Raw genomic sequence first — 26,176 nt, 5'->3', positions numbered from 1 at the left:
ACTGGGAAGGTATTTCAATTTGGTGTTTATATTTTTATGAATCATGAAAGTGACTTTTCGTCATATGAGCTGAGCTGAAGAGTGCAGCAGACAGACTAGGCAAATTTCAGCCAGATGGCATTTAGAGTGTGAAAATTTGACACCCACCTGACGGAAGTTGCCAAAATCAAGAAGCAGCTTGGAGTTCAAAGCAAACACTGATGTTTTTAGCATAACATCAGGGTGGAGAGCTCAGAAACAAAAGCTCAGCTGTATTTCTTTGGAGAGTGGCATCTTGTGATGAGCTGTGAAACTATCCCCCCCCAACCCTCCACCCCGTGCCACAGGAGACCAGATGATGGGTTTATATAGCTTTTGCACCAGTTTAAGCCTCTGAACATGATCCAGCGAGTTAAATCATTATAAGAGTTGGGGAATATTGAACCTTCTCCTTCAGTTTTTCACAGACATTATTATGGAGAGGTGTGCAATACTCTGGCTCTTTTACCAATGATCACTACTTGCTGTTTCTCTCTTTTAGGTGCAAGTTTAATTTAAAACTTGCATTTGATCGGATGAGGGGGGATTCTTTTCCCTCCATTAATTTTTATTTGCTTTTGGTTAATTGTATACTCTGCCAGTTTGATTTTATGGGCCGCATCTGTTTTATATGACGGGGGCAGGTCTACTCTTGTGGTTTATAACGTTAATAATGCGTTATTAAAATGTGGCACCAAAGGGTGCTGTAGAGCAATGAGCCACTGGCAATAGGGAAACTGCATGTTAAAGGTAAGGTGATGTTCTAGAACAATATATCTAATATCATTCAAATAATGTTTCAAATTCCAATGTAGATCCATGCAGGGATTCATTGTTTTATTGTTTGGTTTCAAACCCTGTATGTTTTACAGTACATTTGTTTTATTTTTCTGTAAGTTGCCCTGGGTCATTTTTGAGAAATTTTATAAAATCAGAAATTAAGAAATTAATTAAATTAAGAAATTTAATAAAACAACAAAACTACCACCACCTGCCCTGTGGATTATTGACATTTCTGTTCACTTCTAAACCTTCTGCATGCTTTTTCTCTGCAGCTGCCTGCCTTTTACTGATTAACAAAGTACAAAGAAACAGGGCAGTGGTCCTTTTGGTTAAAGGTCTACAGAGAAAACCATTCTAGGATCTGTTACTAGGAATCCAAAAGGTATCTCAACAACTACTGGGTGTGAAACAGCAGCCTATTCACAGCATGGTGCCTCCAGATGCAAGTAGCCCTATTGAAGATGGAAAGACTTGCTTCTGAGTAATCATGCATATGATTGCACTGCTAATTGCACTCACCAGTGGGGCACATATAGGCTGAGGGCACCTTGCAAAAGATACATATTTAAGAGGCTTTGAGAAAATGAAAGTCATCAATGGAGCAGATATGTGTATTGCTAGACCGGAAGGGAGCCTGGCTGTGTAGCAGAGTGTTGGACTAACAGCTGGGAGGCCAGAGTTTCAGAAGGCCAGGCAGAAACAGAGTATTAATTCATATTAATACAAATCATATTCGTATTAATGCAAAGCATCCTTACAAAATCATCAGAGTAATCATGGCTCATTACTGCACCAAACACTGCCCTCTAGTGGGATGAGGCAAGAATCCTCCACCTGCTTCCATTGGGGCTGCTTGCTTATTGGTGGAATAAGAAATAGATGCTATCCAGCTTGAGTGCAGTTTGAAATCAGGATTCACCAGGGCTCACAACTGAACTCTGCTTCCTAGGGCAGAGAGCAATGGAACCAGGGAATAATTCCGGGGTTTTCAGAATGCTAAGCCCCATCTCTGCCTCTGAGCTTTGTACTTCTCAAGGTAGCATACCTGGTGTTTCAGAGTACCGTAAACAAAACAAAGAAGCAAAAAAGGTGGGATCCTTGCTCCAAGGTGCTTGCAATCTAGATGTGAACAGCAGTGGCAACATGAAAGGAAGGGAGAGGCAGTGGTGAAACAGGGAACAAGTATGGGAAAATGCACTTCCATGTGTTGGAAGTGCAACAGCAGAGATCATTCAGTTATTTCTGTTGGCGTTAAAGTCAACCTAGCCAAGAGGGGGGTATGTGGAGTGCTACTTAGCAACCAAGCAGAGGTAATTCCTTTGTGTGTTTGTTTGAATGGCATCCTGCTATGTGAAAGGCCTGAACTAAGAATGACAATACCTCTTTTCCCCTTTCTCCTCAGATTATATAATATTTTTTATCATTTTCCTCCATAAAGTGTTGTCAGGATTTATTTTCTTCCTGGACACTGCCTGTGTTACTTAAGTAACTTTTGCTCACACCATGTACAAAGCCTTCATTTCTGGTTTCGTTTGCTGAGATGGAAAATCCAAGTGGTGTCCCCGTACACTAACACTAATGAACTTTGGAAGAAGCTGGTGGTACATAATCCTATGGATGCCCCATTGAAATGAATAGAAGCTGCAGAGCTATTTTTCTCGAACACCTTCCTCGTTCTCTCAGAATGGCAGTGGCGCCCATCTGAGAGGTGCCAGAACTGAGTTCCAGGGAGTTCCAACTGAAAAAAGCCCTAGGAAGCTGTGCATTCTTGCGTGGCACTCACTGATTGCAGTGGGGCTTGCCCCATAGAGATCAGTGCCCCTTTCTCAGCTGCCTGTCTCCCACTCTGCCACCTTTTGTGGCATCCACATTCTGCTGCCTCCACCTCTTCTTTTGATCGGGCAAGAATCCAGCAATGTGTTCGACTCTCCAGCTCTGTGCAGCAGCCTCCTGCTCACTGCATAGCTACTGCTGCCAGCTCCAAAGTATATAGTTTACTTTAGCCAAATCAAAATGGCTACCACAAAACCGCTCTTGTATAAATACAAGGAGGGGCCCAGATGGCAAACGTGCATGTATAAGCAAAGAGTGCCTTGTGATGAAGCACAGGCCCCACTAAACAAACAAGAGAGAAAGAGGAAAAAGAGAGAGAGAGAGAGAGAGAGAGAGAGAGAGAGAGAGAGATCGGGACCCTCTGTTGAGATTTTGGAATAAGCGAACAAAGGCATGTTTTGCCAGTGCCCATCTCAAGACAAGCCCAGGCTTGGGACACCCCTGCCCTATCCTGGCTTTTCAGCTGTGGTGAGAATTCCAGGGACAACCTTCCAGGGTGCAGCTCCCCAGATCAAGATGGAGCCAAGACGTGGGGATGAACGGTTTGGTGGGGAGCATCTGACACAGGTTGGCTGGAGGCAGAAGGAGAGCAGAATCTGGGGCAGGTGGAACACTAAGTGTGAGGCTCCCAAGGAGAGTGGGGCACATTTGACAAGTTCAGTTTCTCTCAATTTTTTCCAAACGTAAGCTCAGTTCTCCACATTTCCACATCAGTTTGTTTTAGAAAGAAGATGTCCTCTTGGAAATTCGTCAGCATTTTAGTGCAAATTTCTCCTTTGGATGCAGTTTTGCCTAATTTACACATCTTGGCAAAGCAATTTCCCCCAATATAGTGCATTTTGTATGTTATTTGCACTATGCATCGCTATGCATACTTTGCCCTAGGATCTGCATTTTTGTAAACACTTGTCTGGATAACTGCACTGAAAAATTGAGAGAAGCACAAACCTCTGTGGGTGGCAGCATTTTGGTTTGCACATTATTTTGGAAACTGTAAATCAGGTAAGTTCAGATGTGAACTGATCAAATTTCTCCTCTATACTCCCCACCAATCATGTCCACTTCAATAGACCATTTCCCAGGAAAGCTGTCCCCTTCTCTGCTCCATGGCACTGTGTCCTTCTATTCACCCTCTACTCTGCTGGCCATTTCTTTCAATGACAATTACACAGGAGAACTTCCCAGTGGTTTGTTCTCTGTGGGCCAGCTCCATCTCCCTCCCCACAAATCTGCTGCTTTCAGTGGTGGCCAACATCCCAGACACAAGGCGGCTGCCTCAATGGGCCCTTGGTTTTTGGCAGTGAGAGGCAATGTGGCTGCCTCAGTGGAGGTGAGGGCCTTGACATTGCCTCAGGGATCATTGCTGCTACTGCTGTCTGGAGGCTCCCAACACTCTGAGAGCCACGGTGGACCAGCCCAGTGTCTTCTGCTCCTCAGGCCTGTGAAGTGGGCACCTCCTGCTTCTACTTCGGTTAAGGGTGCAGAGCTAAAACGTCCCTCACTGCAACCTCCGTCCAGCCTTGTCACTTGAGGCTTTTTAGCCTCCTAGCCTTGGCCTGGCTTCTTTCTACTATCTGAAGAGAGAATTGTCTGTGGCCTAGTAAGAAAGCCTCAGAAGTGTGAAGCTACAGCCCCTTCTAACATTAGAAAGAAGTGGTCACATGGAGAGATCTGGCTGCTCTATGGTGTCTAACTTGATCCCCACAAAAGCCCACTTCAGACGCTCACTTTGTACATGTGAGGGAAGAAAAATGTATACTAGAAACCCCCTTGCCTACCTTGTAGGCTGCTGGTAGAATGGACAAGGTGATATACCTGAGGGGGCAAGGCTCATGAGGGCAGGGTTGCCATACAGCAGGAATTTCCAGGCCATATCTGGAATACTGCAGTCGGCAGCAGTGAACAGGTGGAAATCAGGATAATGCCTGGGAAATTCCGGACATATGGCAACCCATGTTGGCAGTGCCAGTTTTTTTCAATTTTCCATAAAAATAGCTCAAAAACACTGTTTTCTTTTTACCCACAACTTTGCCCCCCTCAAAAGGCTGAACAACTTTTCTTTCCAGAATATGGCAACCCTACATGAGGGAGTCCAAAGTGTGTGAGAGGATCTAAGTGGAGGATGGGGTGGGAAACATATGTGATACTCCAGATGTTGTTGGACCTTCAACTCCCATCAGCCCTTACAACCAGTATGACCAGCACCAAAGAGGAGACAGGTAACCCAGTCACCCCTGGAGGGCTACAGGTTTCCCACCTGTGTGAATAGAAGTACAGCTACAGAACCCATCTCGTGAATGTCAAACTCCCTGCCTCACCACTGCAGGAACCCCCCTTTAAACAAACACAATGGAAATGCACAGGATGTTAAATTCTGCCACCGTTATTGAGCTTTTGGGGTGATCTTGCAAGCTCAGGAATGTGGGCAGTCCTGACTTCACAGCTGAACGTTTCCCCACCACTCTATGGAGGCGGTACTGCAGTCTGGTTAGGTACAGCCTCTCTCTCAATCTCTGACTCTCTGGCTGTTCTTTCCAGTGACCTGTGAATGATCAAGGAAAAATAAAAAATGAGGAGCTCGTTTTTAATATACCCTGGCATGCTCCAAAGATCTATTAGCACATAAACAAAGGCTGGAGTTTGCCTTTTATAGATTTAGGCTGCCCCGTGCCAAGGAAACAGAGCCGGACCTGCCAAGCTTCATTGCAAACAAAGTATTCAGATGCATGTGGAGTTGCAACTTCAGCTGAGGTTTATGGAAGGGGCGGTGGTTTCAGTGGGGTGGGGAGGAGGCTGCGGGGCAAAGAGAGAGTTTCCTCCATCACGGGGCTGTTGCTGCAGAAAGGGAATCAAACTGAGGATTTCCTTCAGGATTGCAGGAGAGGATGAAAGTTTGAAAATTCCCCAGCTCTGTTCTTGCTGATTATCAGCCTCATTCTCCCTCTCCCAGCTGATGTTATTTGCATTTTGGTTTGGCCACAACCTGTAATTGAATTTGATTACTGTGCTTTGCAAACACTGCGACTTAAGATGAAAATATATACTTGGTGTCATGTGGAATTCGGTCCTCAATCTCATCCAGTGAAGGACTGTTTCTTGTATTCTAAGGGTGGCCTGCTAGATGTTGTTGGACTACAACTCCCATCATCCCTGACCCTTGACCATGCTGGCTGAGCTGATGGGAGTTGGAGTCCAGCTACCTCTTGAGAGTCACAGGTTAGCCAATCCTGACAAATGGCAACTAGATTTAAATGTCTTAACCCTCCATCTGCAGTTGAGCAAGGCACAAGTCACAGCCTTATATTGTGCTCCCTTTGAATGCCAAGTGCCTTTTGCACTGAATTTACAGTTTCTTCCAGGCTTCTAATTTTAGAATTACATCCTGTGTACACACATAGCTGGGGTTATTCTTCCTCTCTTGGGAGGCTGAACTGTGGCTGTTGTTTCTAATTCTTTGCTGCCTCCTCCTCCTCAATTCTCTTCCCTGTCCCTTAAAAAAACACTTCAAAAAAACCACACCAAATCTTACATGGTTGCTATGCACTCTCATACAGCTTTCATAGCAGAACTTCTCCACTGGGTTGTGGTCATTAGTAGGAAGGGACTATTTAAAGCGTGAGGGGGGGGGCATTGTAGTCCAGCTGCGGAGCATTTGCCCTGAGCTCAGTCTCCCCCATGACATCTCCTAGTAGGGCTAGGAATCTCCAGGAGAGTTGTCTGAAACCCAGTCAGTGCAGACAACACTGTGCTAGCTCTGCCAACGATTTAACTCAGTATAGTTCCTATACCTGTGGCCCTGCCAATGCTGTTGGACTCTGTGTGTTTCTTGCAAAGGATCTCCCACTGGTTAAACGTTGGAAATGTTGTCAGAATTTTCAGCTTATTCCCTTTGCAGTCCCTCTGCAAAATTTGCTGCTTTGACTGCAATCTCCTCGCAAGTACAGGAAGCCCCCTGTTTAAGAATGTTCAATATGTGTGTGACTGTGTATACGCGCATCGTGCCGAATCCAGAAGTGACCTGGAAATGTCATCAAGACATCACTGAAACGCCACTAAAAGGGTGGAACTGGGGCGGAGTGGGGTGTTTGCAGGCAACTTCAGTGGGTTTCAATTATACACAATTTCACTGACGTTTGTGGTGCCTCAGAAGGTAACACCAGTGTAAACAGGGGGCTGCCTGTAAAGTGTGTGTTTGTTTCCATGTGCATGCAGTTTTATTCTGCTGCATCTTTGCCACTGACGTGGTTGGATCATCCATTCACTATGCAGACAGACAGAGAAGAATTATGTGCCATCAGAAGAGCTTGTCTTTTGTGAGCTTTCTGCCTACTACTCATAGGGACAAGGGCTTTGTTATGGCCACTGAGATGTTGGAGATGAGGTGAGTTTTGTACCAAGGAGTATCCTAGGAGCTTTTATTCTTCTGAACCTTTGAAAAGTGACTTCTGGTTGGCCAGATCTAGCGAGTTAATATAATTTCACTAGGTTAAGCAAAGGACCCCCGGAAGGTTAAGTCCAGTCAAAGGCAACTATGGGGTTGTGGCACTCATCTCACTTTTCAGCCCAAGGGAGCCAGCATTTGTCCACAGACAGCTTTCCGGGTCATGTGGCCAGCATGACTAAATCGCTTCTGGTACAATGAGACACCGTGACAAGTGCCAGAGCGCATGGAGACGCCATTTACCTTCCTGCCACAGCGGTACCTATTTATTGACTTGCACTGGTGTGATTTCAGCTACTAGGTTGGCAGAAGCTGGGACAGAGCAACAGGAGCTCACTCCATTGTGGGGATTCGAACCGCTGAGCTTCCAATCAGCAAGCCCAAGAGGCTCAGTGGTTTAGACCACAGTGCCACCCGCTTCCATTTCCCTGGGAACACAAACCAATGCATGGAGCTATCCATAGAGCTGGGGAATTGTTTTGGGGTTTTTGTTGGCGGGGGTTGTTGCTATTTTTTATATTTATATCTTTCGTTTAGATCTTAGTACAATGTATGTGGAAATTGTTCCATTTGGTTGTATATTTTTGATGTTTTATTTAGTGTTATTTTTCTTATGTTATACTTAGTATATTTTTCATGTTGTGAGCCACCTTGAGCATGGTTTGAACCGTGGAAAGGTGGCCTACAAATGAAATGCTCTCGTAATGAAACAATCATGATCACAAATCAAGAAGCCAGTTCCCTATCTCTCACTTCAGTACACCAGATTTTGCTAGGAAGGAATTCTTCGCCAGAAGCAGCAATAAAATATGGTGAGGTGGCTGTAAGGAATGTAGCTACTTGAGAGGTCTGAAAATTTTACAATCCAGGCCCCAGAGGAAGTCAGAGGGAAAAAGAAAAAGAAAGAGGGGTTTTTGTGCTTTTTAGTGGAAATAGATATATGACTGCGGTTTTGCATAATTTATTGGTGCTCTTAATGATCATGTTTTGAAAAGCAATGACAATTGGAAAATGCTAGAAGAGAAAGACATTTATAATTTCTAGGTTGGATGAAAACAACAGCAACACCTAAGTGGTTCTTTTGAAAGCTCACATTTTGGATTCCTTTTTCAGAAAAAAAGGGAAGCTGCTGCTTTAAAAGCCAGTTGGCATCCTGTGGCAGTCTGAAAGCAGAACACCCTAAATGTCTGTCTCAGCTGCAGTTTTGGAATGCATTTGTGAGGCAAACCTTCTTCTGCAATCACCAAATATGGAGCTGCTCCAGGATTCCCACAGGCCTGCAAGGAGCCTGGTCTCACAGGGAGATGCTTTTCCCGTCCCTGGAACCACTAGACAGATGACAGAAGGAACAATCCCTTTCTCTTTTCAAAGGAAGAAAGAAGCTGGGGAGACTAATGTGCACTCCAGTAGATGGCCCTCCCATTAGGAAGAGTGAGGCAATGGCCTTGGACAGCAGATACTGGGGGAGCAGCAATGGCCCCCATCAAACTTTTCTTCCTGATCCCCTGGACATTCTCCTCTGTTGGAGATCAGAGCTATGTTTCCCACATGTGCTCCCTCTAAGCTAACCTGCTGCTGCCTTCAGGTCCAGCCGAGGAGGCCACCCCATTGTCAGTGTTGCAGTAAGATTCATCAGCCGACCCACCCTGTGGAATGGGCAGGGGACGCAATCTTGTATTTTGTTTCAGGCAGCAAAATGTCTTGGGCTGGCTCTGTCCAGTGGCAGAGGGTCTGCTCAATGTCTAAGCCTGGAGCAGCTGCTTTTTAATGAAAGCTTGTGGCTCTTTGGGCATCTCTGCTTCGGGCGAAGGTGTGTCCAGTCATTCCCAGCACCCAGAAGTGGCATTATTAGGACGCAAAGGGAGGGTACAGTCTCATGTGACAGAATTTGCAGCACTCCTGGGCTCCTTTGGTGCTGATCCCCAAGTACAGAGATAGCTGCAGACGGTTCATGCAAGTTAGGTTAGATCAGGATGGGGAAACATCTGAGCATTGTCCATGCTGGCTGGAGCTGGTGGGAATTACAATCCAACAGCAGCTGGATGGCATCAGGATCCTCACCCCCACCAGAGGAGCAGAGATGCTTCCCTCCCTCTCTGGGAGTAGCAGGTCTTAGGGTCATCCAATGAAACTGACTAGCAGTAGATTCAGGACAGGCAAGAGGGTGGTGGGTGGGTGTGAGCTTTCCACACAATGCATGGCATTTGCTGTCACCATCCGAGCTTTAAAAGGGGATAAAGAAAAAATCATAAGATGTAGTCACGATGATGACTAAAATGGAGTCTCTATGTGCGAGTGCAGTATACCTCTGGATAACTGGTACAAGAAACAAAGGGCAAGTGAATGTTGTTCCATTCAAGCCCTGCTTGTTGCCTTCCTAGAGGCACCTGTCTGGCCAGGAGGGGAAGGTGGATGCTGGCCAAGATGGACTCTTGGTTCAGTTTAGAAGTCCCGAGAACCCAGATCCGAGAGCCCAGCCCTTTTCTGGCTCCTCTTTCCATGTTTTCTAAAAGTGAAAGTGCCACACATTGTATTTTGTACTCTGGTGTCTCTTTCCCAAGTATATAAAGCAAAGCACCCACCCAACTTCTTTGATGCTGGAAGTGGATGCTAGATGGACGCCAGCCCAGTTCTGGGTAGCTTTGTCCAGTATTGGCTCCTGCCATTTAGAGGAACTCATTTCAAAGCCACCAACAGTTCTTCTAGGGCAGCAATTGTAGCCCGCTGTGATTACCAAAAAAGAAAGAAGCCCATGCCAGATAAACATGTGGAGTTATATTCCTCATGTCAGTGAAGTGACCACTTGATGAGCATGAACTGCTAACTCTGATCCATAGATTCTGCAATGAAATTGCCATTTAGACACCAGTCCTTCAAATGCCATTGGCTTGAGAGGTTGGTTATACAATTAAACCACTATGATACCACTTAACAGTCATAGCTTCCCCTCACAGAATCCTGGGGTGCTTAAAGTTTTTAGGACACCCCTATTCCTCTCATTGGGCCAGTATTTTTTTAAAAAAAGAAAAAAAAGGTGCTGACATGAAGTTGTTACAGTAAGCACCACACTTTTAACTTTGGGGGGGGGGAAAGGTGTCAGTACTGAGTACTCTTGAGCACCTCCCCCCCCAAAAAAGCACTGCATAGGGCCATAGTTCCTGGGATTCTGTAGGGGACAACTTATGGGGGCTGTGAGCTAAAAGGGGAGGGAGCAAAGGAGGTGGTGTCCTTCACTTTGTACGAGATACTGTCTTCCAGTCCCACTAAAGCCAGAGGTTTCTATGCGCCCATTATTCATCGCTTTATCCCGGCAAGCGAAAGGCACCAGCAGAGTTCTTGGGTGCATTGCTGCGGAGCAAGGCCAGGGAAGGGAGTCCTGGTGACTGGAGGGAGAGAGGCCTGCAGGGCCACATCTAACACATGGCCCTGAGGCTCCTAACCCCTGAAATTTAGCATGCTAGCAGAGTGGATGACAAGCTGCCAAATACCAGTGAACGAGCCAGCAGTGCTCTGGCATTGACCCCTTCCCTCAGCTTCAGCTGGGCAGCCATTTTGCTGGCTCATTTCCTAGCCCATGAGGCAGCCTGAAGAAGCTGCCTCAGGTGGCAGAAACAGTAGAGGCAGTGCCCTGCTGCCACAGAAGCCTCCTCTAAATAAACAAACAATCAAGTCCTTTTGTTCCTGTTCCAATCCTTAACAACACCCCATGGTATGCAGCCTTGAATGTCAGCAGAACCTGGCTATTGGATCAGTCCAAATCCCCATTGAAGTATATTCTCCACAGTGGCCACCCAGATGCCACCAGCAGGACACAAACACAGCAGCAGCCCTCGCTGTACTCTCACACTTTCTTTAAAGAGGGGGAATATGGGCAAGTAGACCAACAAAGTGGGAGCATGTGTCAGAGACAAAAAGCTTCTTTCGAAGAACGAAAACCTGGAGGGCAGCAGATGCCAACATGCATTTAAGGAATGTCACCCCTCAGTGAGCCAAAAGGAATACCAAACATGTTCTGAATTCCTGCATCCTTTGAGGGACCAGCTGGTAATGAATTGTTTTTATTGAACTGCTCAGCCGTTCAGGTTCTGAGCAATCTATGTGTGGAATCTGCCTCCTCTCAGATTCCCTTAGATTCCATTTAATCCTGTTTTGTCAGGCAAGGTGGCTTTAAAAAACAAATAGATCACCTATCCACTTTGCATGGTGCATAAGATCAGAGACAGGCTGTGCAAGAGAATTATCAAACAGCGCCCCTTTGTAGAATGAGCAAAGGACACACCTCTTCTCACAACACATAAACAAACTGTGGAATTTGGTACCACATGGTATGATGATGGTCACCAACCTGGGCGGCTATAAGAAGGGGTGAAACAAATTCATGGAGGCGAAGGCCACTAGTGGTGACAACTCATAATGGCTATATTACCTGTTAACCTCCATTATCAGTGGTAGTGCACCTCTGAGCACCAGTTGCTGGAGAACACTGGCTTGGCATGCAGAAGGTCCCAGGAGCATCTCCAGGTAGGGCTGGGAGAGACCCTGGTTGCAAATCCTGGAGAGCAGCTGCAAGCTAGTTTGGACAATATTGACCTGGACAGACCAATTCAGTATAAGGAAGCTTCCCTGTGTTCCTCTGTTTGGCCCACCCCTGGTAAGGGGGATGGTTTGAGCATGTACTGTATGTGAGAAGATAAAGATTGGGATATAGGAGGAAAGGGAGACCCCCCCTTTCGAGGTCTAAGTTTGCAGAAAGGTTCTAGAGTTGAACTCTGTCTCACATCTAAGATTTCTGGATTTGCCTCTAAAGCCCATATGGTCCTGAAATAAACAGCACTTACCAGATTCCCAGTGTGTTTGGCCTCAGCTGATTTTTTTGAGCCCTATGTGCCTCTGCCCTATTTTCTGCAGATGTTAACATTTTGCTGCCAAATTTTGGAGAAACAAAACCCACATGTTTCATTATAGACTCCAAGTAAGCTAATGAGTAGCTTGTAGTCCCAACCATAGTTTGCTTTGGCTTTCCTTTACAGATGAGAATCCAAAACCATATTATTGTAGACCATTTCCTGCCACTTAATTTTGTAATACTGTTATTAAAAAATAAAAGAAGGGATGGAATCTGTCTTCAGTAACTGCACCAAAAAACCTGAATAGTGCCACTGGACATTTCTGTGATGGGATGTCCAAGCTTCCCTGCTCAAGCATCTAACCATACTTAGCACAGTACTCTTGTGTATTCAAAACATAAATTGCGGGGGGCGGGAATCAGTCTGGATGATACTTGTAGGTGCATTCTAAACCCATGATTCTGTGTATATGAGCTTAGAAACTACAAGAGAAAACCTGTTGAACTGGTCAGGTTAGTTTCTTTGTAAAATAATGGCCTGAGCTGGCCAGTTAAGTACTTCCATTTATATATCCAAAGAACTAGTCCGGTTGCCCAAGGGACAAAAGGCATTTCCTCATCTCACCTGGCTGGATGCCCTGTCACCTTGGAGACACAGAGGCTCATCTTGCTTGTGTGGGAACACCCCCCCCACCGCAAGCTGTGGTGAGGCAAGATCTGTTGGGGTTACTGCTGTAACCCTTCCATGCTATGCTCAGGATGTATACATGTGTAAATAAAACCATGTATTCTAAGGACACCACAGTCTGCATTGGTCTTCATTCCAAGGAAGAAGAAGAAGGAGTAGTAGTTTGGATTTGATATCCCGCCTTTCACTCCCTTTAAGGAGTCTCAAAGCGGCTAACATTCTCCTTTCCCTTCCTCCCCCACAACAAACACTCTGTGAGGTGAGTGGGGCTGAGAGACTTCAGAGAAGTGTGACTGGCCCAAGGTCACCCAGCAGCTGCAGGTGGAGGAGCGGAGACACGAACCCGGTACCCCAGATTACGAGACTACTGCTCTTAACCACTACACCACACTGGCTCTTACCAAACTGAACCCTGGGTATGTACTGTCAGGGAACTGACATCGGAGCTAGAGGCGGAGGGAAGGCTCTCAAATGATGCTGGAGAAGGGCCCAGCAGGGAGAGAGGCAGCTCCGCAGATGGGGAAGCAAATCAGCGCAACACCAGGGATATAGAGGGGCTGATGGGGGAATCGGTGAGAGGGCTCCAGGACTCTTCACCGGACACCAACGGAGAGAGCACAGGTCCTCCGCTACCCACGCCCACCCTGCGCAGAAGACTTCCGCGCAGAGAGAGTAGGAGGAGACTGGGTGTCAAACAACTTTTATGTTGGAAAAGATTTAAGAAACGCCCACTGACGGATTCTGCTAGCGACTGAGGCAGCCACGAAGTGAAGGGCTGCCCAGACTGAAAGGTTTAGCAAGGCAACAAAGCCTGGAGAGGCGGCAACTTACGCACGAGCAACCCATACACATTACATGTACAAACCTCGCTGGAGTCTCTTGCTGCTCAGACTGAGGGGTGTGCAACACTGTTTAAGGCTTACAAGATCATTCAGGTTACGCAGCATAGGGCAAGAATTCAAAGCAGAGTTGCTCAGCTATGAAAGCAGCCCTGAGCCACGTGGTTGAGAGCAGCACAGATGGGCACAGCTCTCTCCAAGCACTCTCTTGCCTCGATTCTGATGGCAGGGCCAGCCCTCCATGGCCTAGCCTTGGTTCCCTCGCTTATGGGTGACCTCTTCACCTGTTTCCAAAAGCTTTCCCCAAACCACAAGCCCTGGACTTGTGGAATGAGTAAGGAATGAGACAGGGAAATGCACTGGAAACCATGGAACAATCACCACTTGATACTTCATTTAAGCTGGTACCTTCTGTGCCACCTTTTAATCACGGGCTGAAAACCTGCCTATTCAGGCGTTTAAGAATACCTTCCAAATGGTTAATTGATGTCTTGTTTTAAACGTTTTACACGGTGTTCATTGTAGCTTTATAATTTTAAAGATAGCATTGTGGTATACAGGCAACCCCGTTTCTCCAGGGGTTGCGTTCCACGTCAAAGTGTGTGTCTGTGGAGCAGGCATAGGCCCCCCTCCCTCTTCTACATCCAAAAGGACCCGTGTTGTGGCTGCACGTCAACTGGATGTGCCTAAAATGCCAGACACCTGTATACATTTTTTAAAAAGAATAAACCACCTCCATGCACACAGATCAGCATGAAGTCTCAATGAAGAGGTTGCCTGGAAGAGCCCAGTGCTAGTTGACTAGGATATCTTTCTTTCCCAGGTTTGGGACAGACTTGCCAGGCAGCAGCTGGTGAGAGTACAGATGTATGTCTAAAAAAAAGAGAGCCTGTGCCATCAAAAGTTTTATTTATGGTAAATACAAAACAGTTTTGTGGGCCAGATAAATAGTGTACATACAGTGTAACATCAAGACGGAGTGTGTGCTCCTCTCGTGCTTTTCCTTGCGCAGGCGACCTTGCAAACAGGAGCACATCGTCTCTGTCACCACACAAGTGTCTGAATCATTCAGAAGTTCTTCGGTGCTCACACCAACATTCAGAGTTTGGCAATGTCAATAGTGGTTTTGTTGAAGAACAGAAACTAGGCTGACAAGCAAGTCCTGAATCACAATTGTTTGCAAATGAGAAATTTAACACTCTTCCAAAGGGAGCAGGGGGGAGGCTTGGATTTGGGTCATTTATTGGAGGCAGGGGAGGACTTGGGGAGACGTTAAAGGCAACGGCGGTTCCTCATGGAAAGATGCTCAGTTGCTAAACAGGTGTTTGCCACGTCACAATTCTCTTTAGAGATTCTTAGAGCACTTGGGGGGGGGGGATTTAACTGCCCAAGAAGAGCCATGCTAGGAGATCAGGTGATGGGGTGAAAATGGGCACCACCTTTCTTTAGTGGAACATTTTCCAAGTCTGCTTCGCTTTCTTGTTACTGCTGCAGGTGATAAAAGCCAAGGATGTTAAAACTCTTGGTGTCAAGGCCACCTCCTTGCTTTATGCTTGGTCCAAGGCATTTGGGGGCTGGAGGCAGAGACCCAAAAGGGTCCTCTGTGCACAGCAACACAGATGCTCTCCTCCTGTGCAAGCCTTTCTGAAGTCTCCCCTTCATTTCAGTGGGGCTTGTGCAGGCGACCTGCCTGATTCTTTGCCCTGCCTGCATGGAGGGCAATGGGTGTTTTCTTCTCACAGGCCACAAATGCCTTGTGCTGGTTCTGCTCACTTTCATAAACATGCTTTCTGCAAGCTGAAGTCAAAACAACTCCCCCCACTCCAAACATTGCATTTTGAGTGGTTGCACCTCAAATTTTAAACACGCAGGTGCAAATGAACAGCATTCTGAGAGCCTCAGCTTTCAATTGTTAAGAAAAGCAAGTTTCCAGCCCTGAGAAAATATTCTTGGGAGTGTATGGACCATGTTTGCTGAAACATCAGAAGCTGCAGAGGAGGTGAGGGCAGCTGAATAAGCTTCTCAGTGACTGGGAGTGTAACAATGATGTTCCACAGAGTTCTTGGACCCTCCTCCATGATTTGGAGAAATGGAATAAATTATGGAAAGGAATTAATCTCACAGAACGAATTATGAAATGCACTCAATCTGTTGAAGACTTTCAATAACGTTTTAAAATACATTGCCCTGTACAAAGCCTTCAGAGACTGACAGTGAGACCTCCCTCAAAGAGGGGTCCAAATCTGCCAGTACCCCAAACTTTAGCAAAGTTTTCTATATTTGCCAAGGATTCTGCAGTCGGACAGACCTTAAAATGCTTCAGCATCAGAGACAAAGTCTTTAAAAAAACAACTGCTGGCACAATGACATTTCCTAAGGAGAGGCTAAAATTGTACCATAAATTATAGCCTAGCCTTACAGCAAGTTGTTGGCAACTAGAATCCTGTCAAGGCCTGAAGTAGACTGCAGATTTGGAAGGTGAAACATCGGCCCTCTTTTGCATTCCACCACCAACAAATCAATTTCCTGCCTGTTCCACAGTCGTTTGGCCAGCCCTTGGGGAACAATAAATGAAACATGATGCACCCATTTCCAAGAGAGTGATAAGATGATAAAGATGCTCTGATGGGCTCATCAGGCTGCATTTGGAGGAATAGTCTATATTAAGGAAAAAATAAAAATAAAACCACCACTCACTTCTCTGAATTTGGAAAGCTATTTTTTAGGGTAGGGAAGAAGAGCCCCCATTTAGCTTTCTTCCTGCTTAGTCAGCGACAGTCTTCATGGGGCTGACACCCACCCACAACTTCCCACCTGCTGTCTGAAATAATCCTGTCCACAGGCAGCTCTACCATTTCTTCCAGAGCTTTCTGTGAACCGAGCAACACAACGCCCATGTCTTCAGGCCCAGCCTGCATCCCACCACAGGCAGGCAAGGCTTCCGCTGGAGCTTTGCATATCACACCTGGCGCCCAAGGCTTGCACTAGATTTCAACTGCATTCGGAGAGCATTATTTCTGCAAAAAGTGTAACTAAGCCAGGAAGGCTGCTTGGTGCAATTTGGAGCAGATGTGCTAATTTCATGGCATTCAGGAGGACTTGGGAAGGAAATTCTTTTCCAGCCAGTAGACTGGGAGGCTTGTTCTGAAAACTTCTGCCACAGTCTGAGCATGATAGATAATTATGATGATTCACAACCTCCAGTTTAGTTCCCCCATTTTCAGTTATGTGGCAAAGTCTGTTTGTATGAGAAACATAACATTGTAATGGTATCTTGTCTGAGGATTTATGCCGCATCGGGTGAAGAGCATTGCAATACCTTTGAAACAGCATTTTCTTAAGTTTATTTTTTCTAGAATGCTGTTCCTTGGATAGCAACACAACAATCATCTCCCAGAAAAATACTGTTTTACTGGCCAGCCGTTAAATTTCCAGATATTTTTCTTCACAGTTGATAAAAGCAGCTTTTGATTTCCCCTGCAAAATGTAACATTTGTAAAAGTATGGGGGAGGGGGCAGTGGGTAGGAGAGATTCCACAGAAAAAGGATAAATGGAAGTACATGCCACTGGTCCTCATGGACTCCTCCTTTTTGAACGCAGGTGGTAGCACAAACCCCAGAAAACCTATATGGCTGCTTGGGGGCAATGTGGGGCAGTGGTCTGCTAGGTAGCATCCTCTCTGATATTACACCTCATGGATCACATCTATCGATGCTCAAGCACAAATTCATAATATAAGCCAGTTCTTCACTAAAATGAGAGAGAAAAGCTGTTGAGTTTAAGATTGAGATGTGTTTTGTATTAACAGGCTAGTACTGGCCAGGGCTGATGGGAATTGTAGTCTCAAACATCCAGAGGGCCACAGGTTAGCAAAGGCTGATTTAAGCAAGAGGTATACTTAAACAAAAAGGCATTTTCCTTCATGAACCTGCTACTCTGCACTTTTTAAAAAATGCACGCCGGTTTGTCTTTCTTGGGTTACTTTATTCCCCCCAAAAGGATAACTATTCTAATTCCTTGTGGGCTAGAAACCTGAATCCACCCCCCAAAGGAAAAAAAAAACCACTGTACAAAGAATGGGGTGATGCGTGGCAATGTGCCAGTATTGATACTTCTAGTGCAAACAGTTACCGAGAAAGTTCCCCCGACATTTAGAGTGAACCAGCCCTATATGACACTGGAGAGGACAAATACTTTCCCTCCATGAAGCCAACACATTCAAATGTCTGGTTTCTCTGGGACATGGCTGCTGCCTCAGTCTTGGAAGGAAAGAGGGCACAAGAAAAAGAAAGAAAGAAAGAAAGAAAGAAAGAAAGAAAGAAAGAGGAAGAAGAAAAAGAAGAAAACCCACCAGCAGTTTCATTTGGGTAGCTTATTTGAATCATGGACTTCTAAACACCGTCTTCCTACATATTATAATACCAAAGTCCTTAACGCTAGTCAAAGAGAATAATAAATAGATCAAAACTTCTGATTATGATATAATACTGACTTTATAACCCCTTGTGTAAAAAAGTGAGGCTCTCTCTCCTGAGATACAGCAAATAAGGGCAGGGTGGGGGGTGGGGAGAGCATAACACTGTACCATCAGTAGGTTGACCAGCGCACCGTAGCTGAAGAGTCGAGAAACAACAGCCCACCCTCTGCTTCTCTCCTGCCCCAAAACCTATTTCAGGAAGTGCCTGGTAGTTTCTTCATCTTCTACCCCTTCAGTTCAGGTTTCTTTCAAGCCACCAGTGAAAAGTTAGCCTTCATCTTCCCGCAGTTCAGTAGGGAGAAATTTGTATTGCTGCTGACGAATCTGAGCTAGCTTTTTCCTCGCCTCTTCCAGCTCCCGCTCCTTCTTCAGCATCTCCTCCTGCGCTGCGATGATCTAGAAGAATAAAGGACAGTGATGGTGCCACAGAAATAAATGATGACATAAATAAAATACAGTACGATCAGATCTTACCCGGGGGTTCAGTTCCAAGGGTTCCACATATACCTGAAAACGTGTGTACATCAAAGCAATGGGACTCCAAAGCTGGAAAATGTGGTGCAAAAAGACCTCTTGTGCTCTTTGCTTTGCTTACTGGGCAAGGCCCCACACAGCACACCAGGTCTGGGATGCTCTCATGGGGCCATCTGAGATACCCCAAGAGCTCACACAACCACCCCCAGGCTTCCAGAGCTGGTGTGCTGAGAGGGCCTTGCATGGTAAGCAAGGCAGAGAACTTAAAGCTCCTTTCACACCAGGAAAACCTTGCAGGCATTTAATTCCTGCAATTTCAATTGGATGGCCTTCAATCGTGCACGGTTGGACTTGCACAAGTTATATTTGTGTTAGATGTGATCATACTATACGTTTAAGCTGACTGCAATCGCTCTGCACATGCAGGGAACTGAAACCCAACAGATTTCAGAATGTCATGCAGAGTCTCATTTACTTTCAATGCCATTCAGAGTCTCGTTTTTCATAGAAGCCAAGGTGGCAGGCAGGCATGAGGTCCTCCGTCCAGGCAGTGACCAGGCCCAGCGGGACACATTCAGCCCCTCATCCTTAGGTTATCTACTTTTGCCGTCACATAACCTACTGTATTATATGGACTCTTCTCAACACGGTCTCAACAGGAGAGAAAAGGTGAAAATGACGGACAGGTGAAAGATTATTACTGACCTGTGCAATGCCTCCCACAAACTTTGTTTTCACCACAACATCGTCATCGTCAGCCTTACCAAACGCCGCCTTCTGGGCTGCCCTGACCAGATTATCTGATGCACGTTTGACAGCATTCCCTGCAGCCTACAGAAGCAGCAGATAAAGAAGTTAGCAGTATCAATGGCCAGGGATGATGACAGTTGCATTTCAGCAACATCTGGAGGGCCAAAGGTCCCGCACACCTGGTGTTAGTCAGCCTTCTCCCACCTGACATGCTTCAGATGTTTTTGGACTCCCACCATCCCTGCTGGCTGGGGCAGATGAAAGTGCAGCAACACCTGAAAGGCACCAGCTTGGGGAAGGCGGTTCTAAGCTTTTGGGGCGGGGGCTGGTCCTGAAGGGTCTCATGCTCCTGCACCGTCTCTTCAGGTCATCTTTGGAGCCTTATCTCTGCACCCTTTCAACTCTAAAACCAGGCAGGGGCACTATATGAAAGTTGGTAACCAGATCCTAAGCCATTTCTGCCTTTACGGATAAGAATGAGGACCGAAAACTGAGCCCAGAAAGGAATAGCAAATAAACCCACTGGAGTTCCACATGAAAAATAGTCCCTATCTTGATCCCACCAGGACATTGCCCTTGAGCCTGCTGACCATTAATGCCACAAAGCATCCAGTTCATTTAATGAACTTTTGCAGCGAGGCCATTGCCACTTATAGCAAGCTTTAGAGGAGCATTCGGAACTACCATTAGAGGACATAATGTAGTGCAACTCAAGAGTGAGGTGGTAGCTCCCTTATTCAGGCATCACTCCAGCCATGAACTTGCTGGTTGGCCTTAGGCAATCGGTGGGAACCTTTTTGGCCCTGTGGGCTAGATCTTTATCTCACCTCAACTTTTGAGTGCCATCATTATGAAATCAGATGATTGACAGGTGGGTGGTCCTATCTACTTCCACAAGTGGACAGGACCACCTACCTATCAATCATCTGATGTCAAAATGATGTGAGGTGATTTGTTAGGGGCAGCGGTCTCCCCAACCCATCTAAATTTGTGGGAAGACAGTGACCAAGAGGGACCGAACTCCCCATGGATCAGCTGATGGACAGGGAGTTCAATCCTGACTTCTGCAGGCTTACCTATCTAAGTTGTATCTCTACCTCCCCCATGTGTGATGTCAGGAAGGGGTAGGAAGGTGTGGTAGGCTAAACCGGGCCCCAGGCTCCCCAACCCTGCAAGATGGAGGTAACAATACTGGCCTACACTGCAAGGCTGTTGTGCTGAATCAATGCAAGGCCTGGTGAGGATACCAAACCTGACCTCCTGCATCAAGTCCTTTCGCAAAAGGTGAGCGATTTGAGCCACGCAACCTTCCTTACCTGCAGCCTCCTCATGGCCTCCGAGTCCTGATCTGCTTTCACTTTACAAGCCACCAGCAACTGTGCTGTGGACGCTGCCACTTGCTTGGCAGAGGAGATCAGTTTCTCCTCGCTGGCGTGGCCTTGGACTGAAGCATTGGCCGCTTCACAGAGGTTGCTGGTAGCAGCTGCCACCATTCGGGCCTGGAAGGGGCAAGAACAGAATATCAGGCCTGGCTTTATTGCTGGGTCAGGCCAATGGTCCACTAGGCTCAGGCGGGGTCAGGTGAAAGAAAATCTAAAATGCCAGGATCTGTGCTGGAATCATGTCCAGCAGCAAAATCCATCTTCTGGTCTTCTGCTTCCCTTGACCTCCCAGTGAGACCCTGTCTGATTCCAGGACCTCAAGGTCTATAGAGAAGGGTGGGCAGGGGAGAGAGGCAAAAAGTGTGTCTCTTTCTCTGCCTTTATACAGTATGCTGCACCCCAGTCAAACAAAATCCAGAGGTTTCTATTTCATATTTCAACCCCCCCCCTAAAATTTATATCCCGCTTGATTGTAAAAACAAGTCCAGGCAGTTTACAAAGGTTTCACACCCACCCGCCCTTATCTCCATCCACAGAAGCAAGAAGCATTATCACAGTTCAAGAGAGCCAGTGGGGTGTAGTCGGTAAGGGGGTGGACCATTTCAAATCCCCACTTTGCCACACCTGCTCCTCAGCCCAGGCCCTAGCCTAGTGGGCTGCTGTGAGGATGGAACAGGCTGTGGAGAACCATGTACACCACCTTGAGCTCCTTTCTGGAAAAGGTGAGATATTTATACAATAAATAACAGGTAGCACACCAGAAAAGCTAAGCAGGGCCCAGTATGGTTTCGAATTGGATGGGGACCATGTGCTGAGATTCTTGCATTGCAGGGAGTTGGACTAGATGACTCTATGAAAATAAAAAAGGGCACAATCCAGCCAGGCAAAAGTGCTCAAGGGCCCCCAAAGCAGGGGTAGCAAGGGCCATGGCCCATGAGGGAGTCCCAGGGAGGCTGCATCCAGTCCCCTGCCCTCTGCTTCAGCAGGAAACATGAGGGCCTGAGCCTGCAAAATATGAGGGCCTGCAATACTTCTGTCCCAACTGCAGAGCAAGAGGGGGTTGGGCGGATCTGATCAGGCCAGCAGAGAGCAGGTGGTGGCTACCTTTGAAAAGGTGGAAGGAGAAAAATCTGGACTAACTCACGGCAGAAATAAGTCCCTGAGACCACTGTCCATCATCAGCTGCATTGGCAGGGATGGCTCCAACCTAGAAACACAGTTCAGACAAAATTAGTTAGCAGGAATAATTAATGATTAATGACTTATGTGGTGGGCTTGAGCGCATGGAAGCAATGTTTCATAAAACATCTAGACGGCTTTGGGCCTTGCATCAACATCTGGGGGAAATGGGACAGGGGACAGGAGCAGCAGCTGCCTTTGACAAACGGCTGGGCAGCATTACAGGCTGCAGCTGAACTTGCCCTCAGGTGGGACTGGGAGGTTACACCAAAATGCACCTGGAAATCTGCTCAGGAGCTCTTGATGCTTTTCGCTACAAGAAAGGCTCCTCCAGATCCACCTGATGGCAGTTAAAAGTTATACCACGAGGCATTCCAAGGCACCTTGGGGCACTTAGCTTAACTGTGAGGCCACAAGGCAATTGCCTCATGGCTGCAGGGACCATAAGGGCTGCTGCATTAGTGTGTAAAGCTGCAAGAAATGAGAGACAGAAAGCTATGCTGCATCTGAACTGTATCGGGAGGCAGGCAGATGATGGGACGTTACTCCAGCACAGCTGTCCTGGCATCTGTTCCCTGAACTCCACCAGCCGATGTGTCTTCTCATAGTTAAAGTGGTGACTTACATTTTCATGGGCAGAGTCTTGCTCACTAACCTTGCCCTGGGCAACCAGCTCCCTCTGAGCTGCAGATGCGGACTTGACAAGCGCGCTGGTGGCGGCTGCAATGGATTTAGCTGCTTCAAGGATCTGCTCTTCAAAATCCAGGGTCTCGTCTGCCTGCTGTAACCAGAAGAGGAGACTGTCACCTACAGTTCTCTTGAAATTTCAGCAGTTTTGCCCTTGCCTGATGAATACTCAACTAGGGGGGTTGGACCAGATGACGCTTTGAGACCCTTCCAACTCTATAGCTCTATTCTATGATACCATTAAAATAATAATAAAGGAGCAGGAAGAGGCACATTCCACACAAGGCTCTCTATGTCTTCCTGTGCCAGAAGAAGAATGCAATAAGAGAGGAGGATTAAGCAAAATACTGGCTTCATTTGAAAGAAATGTGGCAGGCATATTTCTGCTGATTTGCTGCTTGGTTAGTCCAGTGGTGATATGTGCCCCAGGTCTAGGGCAGGGATCATGCTCAAAAGGCATCCCATGCCAGAGGTCATGTTCTCACCATGTTACTTAGGTGTGAATGGACACCACTAGTAGGATAAGCAAGCGGCGCGGGTGGCACTGTGGGTTAAAGCACAGAGCCTAGGACTTGTTGATCAGAAGGCTGGCGGTTCGAATCCCCATGACGGGCTGAGCTCCCATTGCTCGGTCCCTGCTCCTGCCAACCTAGCAGTTCGAAAGCATGTTGAAGTGCAAGTAGATGAATAGGTACAACTCTGGCGGGAGGTAAACGGTGTTTCCGTGTGCTGCTCTGGTTCGCCAGAAGCGGCTTAGTCATGCTGGCCACATGACCCGGAAGCTGTATGCCAGCTCCCTCGGCAAACAAAGCGAGATGAGCGCCGCAACCCCAGAGTCGGTCACGACTGGACTTAATGGTCAGGGGTCCCGTTACCTTTACCTAGTAGGATAAGCTACCAGCATGTAGCCTATAAGGTGCTGGTGTTCAGGTGGGGGGTTGGGATGCTCTATGGGGCCACAGCCTGATCCAAGTGCAACAGCAATACTACCACATACCAGAATATGTGTGTGTGTGTGTGTGTGTGTTTTTTAAAAAAAAGTTCCAGAAACACATCTCCAAATGCTTGGGGTAAGGGGGGGGGGGTCTGGCATCTACTGATGACTATTGCAGCAAGTGATTTGATGGTGTTGGGTGGTGAAGCTCCTGCCAGGCTTTGGGTGGTGCAGCTCTGGAGCAGGCATGAGGAACCTGTGGGTCGTTCAGAGTGGACTGGCCCAAGTCGTTCTGCTGCAGAGGGCAAATTCATTCCAGAAGAAGAAGAAGAAGAAGAAGAAGAAGAAGAAGAAGAAGAAGAGTAGTAGTTTGGATTTGATATCCCGCTTTATCATTACCCGAAGGAGTCTCAAAGCGGCTAACATTCTCCTTTCCCTTCCTCCCCCACAACAAACACTCTGTGAGGTGAGTGAGGCTGAGAGACTTCAGAGAAGTGTGACTGGCCCAAGGTCACCCAGCAGCTGCATGTGGAGGAGCGGAGACACGAACCCGGTTCCCCAGATTACGAGACTACCGCTCTTAACCACTACACACCAAGCCAACCAGACTGGCTGCTGAATCTCACTTCAGCACTGGCAGCGGGACACTTGGCACAGCTTCCTCCACTGCACCCAAGGACAGCAACCAAGGATGCAGCAGGCTTGTTCATGGGGTGCAAGGCACATGGCAGGGGGTGCAGAGTTCTGTCCGCTCCATGCACCTCAGCAACTGCTGCTTGAGGCAGCTATGTCACTCTACGTAATGGTATGGTTGGCCCTGCCTACGGTTTGTTGATGTACCAGCCCCATCTGTCATGGCTCATGGTCAGGAATGATGGGAGTCCAACAATGTTTGGAGGGAGACCAGGTTCCTTCCATATGTGGTGCAGAGAGGCTGAGAAGGCAAAAGAGGGAAGCAGGACCTGAAAGGGCAGAAGGCCAAAGAGGGCAGGAAGGAAGACCCCTTGGAGGGGAAGGTGCGGGACTTGAGGGATAGCGGGTGTAATTAAAAGAGGGGGGGAGAGAGGGAAAGAATCATCAGTGGTAAGAGTTGCCTCTGGCCAAGAGCTATTGATACAAGGACATGGTTTGAAAAATCCCCCCCCCCAGCTGAAACAATCACAAATGTGGGGAAATTAATTTGGCTTTTACTATACAGACTCTGAAATAATGGGAAATGAAAATATATTATGTCAGACCATCTTTCTGTCTCCGTTTTGTTTTTTTGTTGAATTGCAGGGAAGGGATCTTTTAAACACTTGTACTATCTTTCCCCCAAAAAAACTTCCTCTGTGAAACAGTCACTCGAGGTTGAGGATTAACTTTCAAAAGGAAGGTGGCAGAGATTCTCTGGGTTCTAAAATGGTCTCCCCTGCCCTGCAGTAGACAAACCGCCATTATTATTTTTTTGCAATGCATGGGAACTCATATTTGAATATAGGCTCAGCAGAGATTAGCACACAGAGAAAACTGAGTTCAGCTTTGTTAAGTCACCCCTGTTATCTGTAAGTTTGCTGCCCATTACATGTAGCTCAAGAGTGAAGTCATATTAAGATCTGTTTGGCTGGGCCAGACCAAAGGTACCAGTATTAGATGCCTGGCCATGATTTGCCAGGCGCCTCCAGATGCTTCCAAGCAAGGCAAGTAAGTGATGGATTTCCCTTCTTATTTCTCCCAGGAGGCAGCACTCAAGGGTCTACTGCCTCTGTATGTGGGGGTTCCAGCAGGCAGTCACAGCTGTTAAGCCGTAAAAGGGCCTACCCCTCCACCACAGTTTTTCTTATTCTTTTGGTTTATTTTACAAAACCAACTATGCTACAGAGGCCACCGCTACCACCATGTCAAGTGGCAGGGAGTTCCAAGTCCGCCATCTTCCCACGATGCTTGAAAGAGGGAGCTTGGTTTTCTCCACTGCATGTATCCTCTGAACCAGATCGAAAGAAGCAGCAGAAGCGGCAGGCAGTTCTTCTAAACCTTTAACAAGCCTCTTTGCAAACTCCGTTTTGCCTCCTGCTATGTTTTCTATATATTTATATATCTCTCATCTAAAAAGTCCCCGGAGACAGAGCGGGACACTGTAGGAATGTTTGATATATAGTTGGACTAAATAACAACCTAATATATCAAACATATCACACAGAGTCCTGCAGAAAAAAGGCATCCAGGTTTGGACTCAGCTTGAAATACGGATTAGACTCAACAGCAGGAAGCCACAGGGGGCTAGATCTCGATAAAACCTTCCCCGCCCTTCCTCAAACACGGTCCTCCTCCTTCAAATACTGAAGCCAGCAGGGCAAGCTAGATGGGAACCTCAGGGGCAGCAGGCTGCGTGCTTGCGGGAAGGCGGTCTGAAGGGGGGGCGGGGGGGCAGCCCATCGCCTGAGCAGAGCATCACTGCCCTCTACCTGCATCCTAGCAGAAATCGTGGAAAGCCATTTATATCCCTATTGCAGAACAGAAAGCAGAGACAAACTGATTTCATTTACTCAACATGAATAACTTCTTATAAGACTTTCATGTCAGGAAGCATCTTGATAAATGAAGAATCGTATCGTAGCACCAACAGGCAATGCAGCAGCCCTACACCGCCTCCCTTCCTCTCAACCTTGCTGCGCAAAATGCTTTGACATTCAACGGAGGTGGCGATCTGCTGTGATGCAGACTTTGTGCACAGCACGAAGTGCAATATAGAGTATGTTGTTGTTGTTTAGTCGTGTCCGACTCTTCGTGACCCCATGGACCAGAGCACGCCAGGCACTCCTGTCTTCCACTGCCTCCCGCAGTTTGGTCAGACTCATATTTGTA

General features: G+C 46.9%; 1 protein-coding gene across 5 annotated transcripts in view; it reads right to left on the bottom strand.

The window, feature by feature from the left end:
• Positions 1-14,340: 14,340 nt before the first annotated feature.
• TLN2 (talin 2) overlaps positions 14,341-26,176 on the bottom strand; it is a 187,777-nt gene continuing 175,941 nt past the window's right edge. For 4 of the 5 annotated variants that reach the window (XM_082197996.1, XM_082197994.1, XM_082197997.1 and 1 more), the window contains exons 53-57: positions 22,367-22,492; positions 21,677-21,739; positions 20,467-20,649; positions 19,106-19,231; positions 14,341-18,322 (exon numbers count right to left, since the gene is read on the bottom strand). In XM_082197996.1, coding sequence (XP_082054122.1) covers positions 18,194-18,322; positions 19,106-19,231; positions 20,467-20,649; positions 21,677-21,739; positions 22,367-22,492 — 627 coding nt within the window. In that variant the 3' untranslated portion in view covers positions 14,341-18,193. The remainder of the gene's footprint in view (positions 18,323-19,105; positions 19,232-20,466; positions 20,650-21,676; positions 21,740-22,366; positions 22,493-26,176) is intronic. The other variant, XM_082197998.1, reaches the window with a different exon arrangement.

Source organism: Podarcis vaucheri (genome assembly GCF_965113315.1).
Source record: "Podarcis vaucheri genome assembly, chromosome: 14".
In the NCBI taxonomy this organism is placed as follows: Eukaryota; Metazoa; Chordata; class Lepidosauria; order Squamata; family Lacertidae; genus Podarcis; species Podarcis vaucheri.
This window is presented reverse-complemented; position numbering and strand designations above follow the sequence as displayed.